Source organism: Miscanthus floridulus, chromosome 6 (genome assembly GCF_019320115.1).
Source record: "Miscanthus floridulus cultivar M001 chromosome 6, ASM1932011v1, whole genome shotgun sequence".
NCBI classification, from domain to species: Eukaryota; Viridiplantae; Streptophyta; class Magnoliopsida; order Poales; family Poaceae; genus Miscanthus; species Miscanthus floridulus.
Window position 1 is genome coordinate 143,662,114 of NC_089585.1, and position 11,256 is coordinate 143,673,369.

Genomic DNA, 11,256 nt, shown 5'->3' on the forward strand with positions numbered 1-11,256 from the left:
ACAAATACAAAGGTACAAATAGACAAGATTTGTGTAGGTAGTTAATTTTCATTTAGAATTTACTTAAGGATTCTATAGGTCCTTTATCCTAATTTTACTATTGCATACAAAATTTTCTGGCAAAGTAGCTTTTCTAAGCTGAGGTTGTTCAAATCCAAGTTGCGGTTTACTATGACACAAGAAAGACTCAATAAATTAGAGATAATTGTACTTGAAAGTGTGCCTTAATTTTATTGGTCATACAAATTCTAGAAACTTTAGGGGCCCAATTTAGATTTCGTTCTGGAGCTCCAAATTTCTGAAGACGGACCTGCACGTGGCCTTGCCTATGCTGCGTGGTCAATGACATCAAAGGGTGGCCTTGTGACATCGTATGCTTGTTTATCTAGGCTTGTTGCGTCATTAGCTCAATTCAAACCTGAAATGAATCTGAACAAGCCGCTCTTTGCACCAGGATATTGGTGATTGATTGCCAAGGTATGTCTTCAGGTTCAGGTAATTTTAATTTGTTGCTATGTTGTGTGATCAAAGCTGTAGGCACTCTCTCTATTTAATACAAATAAGTGTTTACTTCCATCTTTTTTATGGTGATTTACTTTTCTTTGAAGCGACCAAAAAAATTTCTAGCCCCGGATATTCAGGACCTTGCGTACCTGCATTATTCTTTGCCCAAACGCTTGCAGTGGAGTTATCACATATGTAGGTTCTCGCAGAGGTTAGCAAGCAGATTCTCGTATTCTTATAGCCTTTTGGCTTGCGTTCTGGGCTTCTGCTCTTGCTTAGTGTACAGGCAATGCCATTGTCCATGTCCTACTCAAGGAACAAGGCTGGCAGCCTGACGTGTATATAGACGTAACCTATGTCCTATGAATATGATCACAAGTAGTAGACCAGGCAGCTTCCTGCGTTTCATCAGGGATGGAACAAGAAAACATTGAGGCGAAGCAACAAGGTACCTACGCTGAACTACCATGCATTTTGATCATGTTCGTTCTTGCAGTCTTGCTTAGTACGTACTACCTTGCAACAACCCATGTGTGCAAATGATGATGCTAGTTTTCTTTCTTTCTTTTTCTATTTGCAAATTTACCAGCATGTTTGATCCATTGTCTTGTAAGCTGACGTGGAAAAGAGAATTTCTGCGTTATGTGACCTCTGCATTTCGATCGATCGAGAATTGTGGTATATTATCTTAAGAATAATGATGGTGATGATCTTTCGTTGATTTGATAGCCGGAGATGCGAGTGAGATCTCCCAAAAGGTCGCTGGAAAGGGTGAGCCAGATGAAGTCTCAAATCGCCCAAAGCCGCCTAGCGACGCGGAGAAGCTTATTGCGTTCATGGAAGATCACTATGACGACGTCGTTGCCCGCGTGCAATCCTTCGACGAGTTCTACCACGCCATTTTCGAGCTCATCGAGTAAGCGTTACGTTCGTGGGAAATCACAATCATATGATCAGGATTCTCAACTGCAACCCGCCCCACAGAATCGTTTCTTTTTTTTACCAAACAACCCACAGAATTCTCTTGTTAATCCGATCGTTGTTTAATCGCATGATCGAATTGGCTCGACGCCTGAACATTTCTGCAGAATGTTCTGCGAGGAACGTGGGCAGCTGCAGTACAGGATAGCAGAGAAGAAAACCCTTGAGGATGCGTATAACGTGAGCTGAATGAAACCATGCATGTTCATCTTTTTTCCCCCCATCTGCCGTGACTGGCCGTGCTGAATCTATACGTAAATGCAGAAGCACCACAGGTCGGATGGGAAGGTGACGAAGGAGGAGTTCGAGGCGATGAGCAGGGAGGTGGTGAAGGCCGGCAGCTTCAGGGTGGGCAAGGCGAGCGTGGAGCTGGGCATGCTGCTGTTCGGCGCCCCGGCGTGCGCGCTGCTGGCCAAGAAGATCCTGCCGGGGCTGGGCTGGCTGTCGGACGACGTCGTCGTGCCCCTCGCCACCTCCGGCTCCGTCGCCTACCTCATCAAGTCCAAGAGGCTGTGAAAGAGGTCTGTTCTGGTCGGCTGGCTGGGTTCTCTTCTCTGTGCATCGGTTGGTTGGTTGGCAGCACCGAGAGAGCCAAATACAGTACTCGTTAGAAGACAGAATTTGCATGGCATGGCTGTGGAGAGATCAATAATTAATTGGAAAGATATGTATGAGATATGCACACGTGGAGTGGATAGGACTCTGTAGCTGAAACAAACAAAGAATCAGACCCTGAAACATAGCAGTTCCTTCAATAAAACCAATCTCCATCAATCAACCATCCATCGCTGTCTTTGTGTTTGTTTTCCCCTCCATGGCTCCATAGAGAAATGAATTACTAGGAAAGAAAGGAAGGAAGGAATCGGAGGAAACAAAGAGTGGCACGGATGAGGCAGGACAAATGCCGGATTCTCGCAGGTAGGTAGCACGAATGCACGATCGAGCGCATGCACTGGGTCCGGTCCGGGGCCCGCGACCGCGAGGTGGAGTGGAATAGCGGATAGAGCCGTGCGGAGTCGAGGCGCTCCTCCAGAAACGGGCACGCCTCACAAGTCACAAGACAAACACGTCGCGGCGGCGCGCGCGCGCGGGCGCGGACGCCCTCTGCTGCCGCTCAGCCGCTGACCGTGACCTGCGTGGCTGGGTCCGCGCGCTCCCTCCCGGCCCCGGCCTCCACTCGCTGGCCCGTCCCGTCCTGTCCCGGCCGTTGGCCAATGGGGGACCGACCACGACCAGGCCACTGGCCACATGGCGCCGACGCCGACGGGGCAGACGTAAGAGGTGACGGAACTGCGTTACAAGTAGCAGTTTGTCTCTTTTAGCAATTGCAATTCTGCTGGCGCTGTCCTGGGCCCGGCGGAACGGAAGAGAGCGCACCCACCAGATAGGTCGCGAGCTTGTGCATGTGCCGATGTGCGTGTGCCGCCCGCCAGTAACCGGATGCCTCCTCGTGCCCTCTCGCTGTCGACCAAAAGATGAGCGGGCCTGCGCCTCCCGGCGTCCCCCTGGATGTTCTGGCTTGGCCGTGCTGCTGCTGCACCAAAAGACAGGGCAAAGATTTCAAAAAAAGAAAAAAAAAGAAAAAAATACTGCTAGCACCAAATGGGACTCAACCCATTCCATTCCATGCACCGTGAGCCAATAATAATTGCGCAAAGGGCTAAAGGTCCTGCGTCCCTGCTCGAAAATTGCTACCACCAAGTCGGGAGTGGCAGTGCCAAACTTCAAAAAGTCAACCCTGCACCGGATACTGTTTATAGGCTTCACGCGACCTCATGCCCCACTGAAAAAGTGAAGATGATCAACTTCCGGGATATGTTTGGAGGGGCTCCTCTTCGTAACTATAGCGGCGGATAGCAAAGCAGATGAAGCTCTAAAATCGTGGCTCTGATGGTTAGTTATTTTGTGTTGGAGAAGTCGTATTTTACCTGTTTCATCAAAAAACATATAGTAGTATTACGTGGTATCCATATGGAGGAGTGGAAGCCCCTAGAATCTAAACCAAACGAGCCCTGCACTTATGCAGAATTTCTTCACTATAGAGCGGGACTAGATCATGGCCTCCTCTGTCATGCTAAAGGGTCCTGGTCACCAAAAAAATTATTCATATCTGTGTGTTTGAATGCGCCATTGGTGACTCTAGATACAACTAAAACACTATAACAAGTCAGAACATCATAAAATATATAGTAGGGTGTCTATAGTGATTACCCGTGCTACTTGTGTGGCACGATGCATTAGCAGCTGTATCGCCGCACATTACTATCATAGATATCGTTGCATGCTCCAACACCACGCTGCCTCTGCATGTAATCCTTGATACTCTGTTGATGTACGTAGGATGTGTTTGGTCCAAGGCCATGTTTGGATCTATGGCGCTAATAGCTCACTGCTAATAATTACCTCTTTTGGATTCAAATGGATCCAACTAACAGTCTAGCTAATTGTTAGGTAATACCCAACTAACAATAATTTACTAGTTGGAACAAACCAGCTAATAGTTAGTTAGCTAATACAACTATGAGCTATATTAGCAGCTAATAGATTCAAACATGATCTAAGATCATTAATCCTATCCATGAGACCACTGGTAATCTACGGTGTGTAGGCATGACACAAAACACGTTTTAAAACTACAACGCGAGTGTTATGTGCAAGTACTCTACATTGCTACTGTTTGTTTACTTCTTACTACATCGGCAGGAGAAAGAAAAAAAAACCATGCGGCCATGTGTGGAAATAAAAAATATCCAAGGACCCGAGCGCAATAATATCGAAACTGACCTTAATCGAAACTGCCAAAATTGAAACAGAAGAGAGAAACTTTTTCCCCTCCAATGGGCTCGCGTGGCCGCGCCGCCCCCTCCACCCACCCACCAAAACCAAAAGTAAACGAGCACTAGAACGGGCGCGCGACGCAAAGCAGCAGCAGAGGCGAAGCAGAACAGCACGACCCGCCTCCGCCTCCGCCCGGGAATCTTCCTTCCTCCTCCCTCCCCTCGCCATTCCATTCCTTCCACAGTTCCGCCGCCAGCCCGCCACCAGCGCATATACAAAAAACTAGCTGCGATTGCGCCACTCCGCCGCGCAGGCAGGCGGTCCCGTCCCGGCTCCTCCCACCCACCCCCGCGATGGCGCCGTCCCCCGTTACGTGCCGCCCCTCCGCGGCGCGGCACCGCCCGCTGCTGCTCCGCGCCCCCGCGCCGCGCTCTGCCGACGGAGCAGCGCTGGGCCTGGCGCTGCCGCTGCGGAGGAGGGAAGCGCTGGTGCTGGCGACGGCGCGGCCGCACGAGCGGTGGATCGCGGCGGACCCGTGGGCGTCCGCGCGCGCGTGGACGAGCCTGGGAAGGGGCAGGTGCGCCGCGGCGGGGCAGGTCGCGGGGAGGAGCAGCGCGGGCGTCGGGAGGAGCGCCGGGATGGAGGTGGCCATCGCCGCCGCCGCGGTCGTCGCCATGGGCACGGGGAACCGCGTCCTCTACAAGCTCGCGCTCGTGCCGCTCCGGCAGTACCCCTTCTTCCTGGCGCAGTTCGCCACGTTCGGGTGCGTCCGTGCGCCTTCTCCTCTCTCTCTCTCTCTCTCTCTCTCTCTCTCTCTCTCTCTCTCTCTCTCTCTCTCTCTCTCTCCCTCCTCGCTTCGTTTGCTGCGCCCGCATTGATCGGTCGTCGTCGTAGTAGATGGCGCACGCGCTGCTGCTGCTGTGCCCGATCGGATCGAGCAGTGTCGCTTGGACTTGGAAGCTTGAACAGTAGAGATTCGTCGTCTCCGTCAAGCCGTTCGCTGTCGTGGATGGTGAATCATTTCTGGTTGCGGCCCCACGTGTCTCGTGGAATAAAATAACTGGGCGAGATTTTTTGGTTGTTGCTAAATCTGGATGCCGTCCTGCGACTGCGCTGCCGTGTTTTTTCCCCCCGGTGCCAGATAGAGCTCATGAGCTGGCCTCTTGCCCTCTTATCATGTCAAACGGGGTATAAATATGAATACGGTACATAAATAGCAGCAGAAACTATTACCGTGCTATTATTGATTTGTTGTTATGCTTATGCATCAGTGACTAGTGAGCCAGTGAGCACCACTGCACCAGCATGCATCAGTAAGGTAGCACAGCTCATAGTAAATATAAAATGGATAATTGCTTCTACTACAATTCATGATTCCCTGAAATCTGGGTATATGCTTTTGTTTGTCAAGTGTAGCAGTAACACACCTCACTTCTGCAATGCCATTTGACATTTCTCACATTACAGTTTTCTCATATGACTGGTATAATATATATAGCCTGCATCAACATGGCATTTTTTTTAATTAGCCACAATATACAATATCAATCGTGCTGCAATAATCCTATTTCTTCACTAATCCCTTACGGTATTTAACATGCATAACAGTGTCTGCATAGCTAAACTGCATCGCAAGTCACAAAAAAAAAAGCTAAACTGCATCGCTGGCCTTTGTTGAGTAAATACCAGTACTTCCTTAATGGTTTTGAGGCTGTTACTCTACAATTAGATTCTATTGGAACCAAGGCACTATGATATCAAAGAAAAAGACATCAGAGCAATTATCAACTTGCTTTCCGATCCTGTTATAGTTCAACATCATGCATTTTACAAATTACTTGAAATGATCTTTTCTGTGAAACTCTGTTTGAACTATTTATTGGTTTCTGATAACATGCTCTGAATCATCTAATTTTGGCAGATATGTAGTCGTCTATTTCTCAATCCTGTATCTTCGATATCAAGCGGGCATTGTCACAGATGAGATGCTGTCTCTACCACAGAAACCTTTTCTAGCTGTAGGACTCTTAGAGGCTTTTGGAGCAGCAGCAGGGATGGCAGCTGGAGGTAATTTTCTCAAGCCCGATTCAACTTATTTTTTGTGGCCAAGTAATGACTGAAGCAACATCCGTCTAACCCGTTTGTCACAACTAACTCGATGCTGCTAGAGTTTTTCTAAAAACGTATGCCACTCATGTGCATAATTAGCTAGGAAAATTGTCGAAGTCAACTTTAGGTTCACAGTTCCGCACCTTCACTTGTACTTCTGTACTGATGTTTGAGTTTGGTTAGGTAGTTTGTTCGTGAAAGTAAGTTTACTTGACATGAACTATATGAAGCTTGTCCTCACAGTTTGATTTGTTTTGTTTTGTTTTTGTTGGAGTAGCTGTTCTTTCTGGGGCTTCAATACCAATACTGTCACAGGTTATGAGCACTATCAGTGTTATATTACAATCTTTGTTTATTCATATCTAATCACATGCCTTAATTTCTTTATTACTTTTTTGCAGACCTATCTTGTCTGGCAGCTTATTCTATCTGCTATTTTCTTGAAGAGGCGCTATAGAATTAATGAGGTAGCAGGATGCTTTCTAGTGGCCATTGGTGTCATAATAACTGTAGCAAGGTAAGTAATCTTTCGATGAGCTCATGTGGGTCTCTAAGCATCCAGTGAAGCTGCTGAGTGTATTTTCACAGCTATATTCCATGAAGTTGTGTTCTTTCTGATGATGCCATCTTAAAGGGCGCTTGAACAAACCTTCTGTTAAATCCAGAAGATAAGAACTTGAGTAAATAGATTTGTATCATTAGTTGGGAATGTTTACAGTATTGCTTTTATGCTCCAGAAATCGTCAATGTCTCACAAACCATACAGTGGGTGTTCATGTGCCCCCATCTGGTGGCATGTGTGTTACAGTACAAAATACTTCATTAATTTCTACGTATCTGCTGCTGGAAAAATAAAACATCTATATGCAAATTATGGAAATCACACATGCTATAAAAAGAATCTTTCACAAATATCTCCTTCGCATGGAGGATTTGATACTATGTTTCAGCAAAGTATCATCTTTGACATATGCAACGCTTCTTTGTTGTTCTTTGCATGTTTTAGGGTTAGAAACTATAGCATTTGGGGTTAAGGAATTGTGTTATGGCTTACAGTGTTTCAGCGAAGGATCATTTTGGAAACCTTAATTTGCTTGCCACCGCCGTAGTGAGAGAATAGCGTTTGGAATTAAGGAACTGTGTTGCAGCAGCATGAGCAAGCTGTGTCAAGTTATATTGTCAAATGTCAAACCAGAAGTCTTCCTTTTGATTCAGATATCTCTTGCCTTGACGTGAATAGGATTTAACATGAATCTTACTTTGGCATGTGCAGTGGATCTGGTACTAGTGCTTCATTTAAAAGTACTGGAATCTTATGGCCGCTGCTAATGATAATATCGTTCTTTCTCCAAGCTGCTGATACAGTGTTGAAGGTAGCAAGTCTATTTTAATAAATCAGTTACCTAACCACAGCGCTTTAGCTGCCAGTTTCACCTGATCCAACTAAAGTTTATTGTTGCAGGAAATAATATTTATAGATGCTTCTAAGAAATTGAAGGTAATTACTTCCTTCCATTATTTACCATGATATGTAGAGCTTTCATTAGTCAAATCTTCATAGCCATTCATCTCTGTCAGACCCTTTTCTTAATTCAATACTCTTCTTTTGTTTCTAGTGTGGCTCAGTTGATCTTTTTGTTGTCAATTCATATGGCTCTGCTTATCAAGTAAGAATACGATCCTATTGTCTAATACTTTGGATGCAGTATATATCCATCCAGAATAATTAGCAAATTACCATTTCAGGCTCTTTTTATGTGTCTCTTGCTGCCTTTCCTGTCAAAGTTATGGGGAGTTCCATTCCATGTGTTACCAACGTACATTAAAGATGGTGCAGCCTGCTTCTTAAATATGGGATCAATATCTGGTATTGCTATTTTTTCTAGTCCTTTTTTAAAAATCTGTCTTTGTAAGGTAAATGCAGATCATGATATTTCTTAAAATTGAATTAAGCACTAATGATTTATTACCATTTACGTTGAGTTTCTGAAGTTTCCACCATTCTGTTAGTGCTTAATAACTAATCCCACCTGCTTGTTTGAGTTGAACTTTTTAAGTAGGTGAGAATTCATAGTTGTAGTTACAATATGTCTTAAAGAATGTATTCACAGTAGCAATGTTCAGTAAGATGTTTCTTTACTACCATGTTATCCTTCGCAATTCTGATTCATTTTGAATTTCCACATTAGCATATAATTGGTATTTTTTTATATAAAAAGGAATCATATAAGCATGCTGAGCAAGCATCTTACTTATTGTTAAACTTCTGAACTGTGCAGGTTGTGAAGGGGCACCACTACTACCACTACTATTTGTGTTGGTTAACATGGGATACAATATATCATTACTACACCTACTAAAGATGTCCTCGGCAGTCATATCTTCCTTGGCTTCTACATTCTCAGGTTTTCATACTGTCTTCAGTGCACCATCCCATTTACTTACACCAGCGGCTAGCACATCAAACTTTTCAAGTTTTGTGTTTCGGTTTCATTTTAACTTCACAATGTCTCAACTCTATGGTAAAGTGCACATCTGAACGTTTTGACAAAGGAATTTCTGTCATACCACTGGCAAAAACACTTCACTAAAGTACCACTGCATGTTTCATTGATATAAGGGATGGGTTCATTTTGAAACATCGATTACAACAGCATTAATGTATCCACCATAGTTGAACTGATTTAAAACTGTTTTACACAGTTTATTGAATATCGTCTAGCCTTTGTATTGTGAAACCTTTATTTCAACCATACACAAGCCGATATTTGGAAAGTCCCAATTGACAAATCATTGCTTTGTTTGGCTAAACATTATGGTCAGCCTTCCTTTTGCGGGAGAAGAAAAACTGGGCGCAGTGCTTATGTGTTCTTGCAAGGAATGGTGGGTAATTGGTATACATAAATCTTCTATAGTTCTATAGATAGCGAGATGGAATATAATTACTATCTTAACGCAACACCTATCAGGGTATGATACTATGATCGAAGCATCACGTTTTTTGAATAAGATGAATAAGTACCTTAGCTGCAACTTAGTAGATTATTCTGGTACACTCAACTACAACCAGAAAAGACAACGATATGGCTGATAGTGAATTAGTGAGACTTCAAATGGACGAGTTACAGAGAACATAGAAGTATATATAGGAGGCTCACAAGCAGCTTCAGGTGTACAAGAGGCATGCTGAAATTATGCATGTATTAACTTTATTTTTGTGCTTGTTTAGCAGAGACTACCATACAGACTAACCTTGCCAACAAATCATGGACCTACTTATTCCTATCAATCAGATACTATCAAATAGTTTACAGTCTTCTTCATTGTTGGGTATTTTCTGTTCATGATGACAACATTCATTGAATTATATCGTCTAGTAACAAAGTGAAAAAAAACTGTTTTTTATTCCTATCAATCGGACACTAGCAAGTAGTTTAGCCTTCTTCATTGTTGGGTGCTTCCTGTTCATGCTGCCAGCAGTCAGTTGAATTATATCATTTAGGAACCAAATGAAAAACTTTTGAGCCTTTGACAGTTCAGAAGCTGGCCTAGAGCAGAACCAACATTCATTTTATAATTATGGTTTTTCTGCTACCACGTACAGAGCAGTCTTTGAATTATATCACCTAAGAACAAAGTGAAAAATTTTTGAGCTTTTGACAGTTCACCAGCTGGCCTAGAGCAGAAAACCAACATTCCTTTTATAACTATGCTTGTTGCTGCTACCACTAGCAGAGAAGACACTCAAGTAAGATGTTGTAGCATGATATATGAACTGATCATGAATGATGGTTTTCTTGTGCAGTTCCGCTGTCCATCTACGCTTTCACCCTACCACTGCCGTATATTGGTGTGGCATCATCTCTGCCACCTGGATTTGTTGTAGGTGCAGCGGTACTCACCGCTGGCTTACTACTATACAGCCTACCACAGGCACAGCATTATGGAAATTCTTTCCACAACAAAAATGACTAGTTAGCATTCATTTCTTCATTGGTTTATCACCCTTCACTCCAAGATGGCACGTCATCTGGGCTTGAAAGGTAGAACAGAAGTTCTCCTGAGGGTCACCTGACTGTTGTATGTTGTATGATACATATCATATATATACACCCACCAATGAAGGTGAGGAAATAGCATATGGATATATTGGGAATAAAGATTGAGAGGAGGAATAAGTACCTGGCCGTCAGACATTGTTGTTACTGAAGGAAGGTCGGAGAAGAGCATGCACAGTGGTGAGACGGGAAGAGAACCAAGGAGAAGAGCAGCAGCAGCATCACCACAGGGACGAAGAGAAGGAACAGAGGTGGTGGCGAAAGCGGTGGCAGCACCAATGGTAGGCACAGGAGGATCACTGTGGCCACCAGCAACATCATCAGTGCTCCCTTGCTCATCGTCGCCGCCACCGCCCTGCGCTGTGATGTAACTTCTGCCTTCCTCCAATGGCTGCCCGGCTCCAGTCTTTTTCTAGGCTTTCATGTTTGTTGTGAGGAATTTGTTGTACTGTGTGTGAGAAAATGTTGTACCCAATGGAGGAACTGGGAAGCTGGTAAGTTATATATGGCCAGCTTGAAGCAGCAGGCCAGATGGGGTGTTTTGTCATGTGTGTCCGTTTGACTGAGCATGTTTGATCCTTTTGTGCAATTGTGCTTCTGCTTCCAGTTCCAGTACAAAGGCTGCACTTGACTGGTTGGGGGACCCGGGACCGTTTCTTTCTGGGACGTCGAGGAATCCCTTGTCCAGCTGTCCCCCGGGGCTGCGGTGGGGGAACAGGGGAGGGCCATCGAAGGCGTGAGGTGAGATGAGGGCTAGCTGCCTGCTGCTAACGGATTTGCGAAACGTTTTTCCCATCCGGCTCACGGTTCTAAAGTACTAGTGATT

General features: G+C 44.9%; 1 protein-coding gene and 1 pseudogene across 1 annotated transcript; both read left to right on the forward strand.

Moving 5' to 3' along the window:
- The first annotated feature begins 866 nt into the window (after nt 1-866).
- LOC136460038 (uncharacterized) lies at nt 867-2,249 on the forward strand (annotated as a pseudogene).
- A 2,133-nt stretch (nt 2,250-4,382) lies between these two features.
- Nucleotides 4,383-10,575, forward strand: LOC136457218 (protein CLT1, chloroplastic-like). The gene is made up of 10 exons (XM_066457274.1): nt 4,383-5,026; nt 6,185-6,330; nt 6,650-6,687; nt 6,774-6,889; nt 7,646-7,745; nt 7,835-7,870; nt 7,989-8,039; nt 8,119-8,239; nt 8,652-8,777; nt 10,178-10,575. The coding sequence occupies exons 1-10, from the start codon at nt 4,617-4,619 to the stop codon at nt 10,345-10,347; spliced, it is 1,314 nt and encodes a 437-aa protein (XP_066313371.1). The 5' UTR covers nt 4,383-4,616; the 3' UTR covers nt 10,348-10,575.
- The last annotated feature ends 681 nt before the right edge of the window (nt 10,576-11,256 follow it).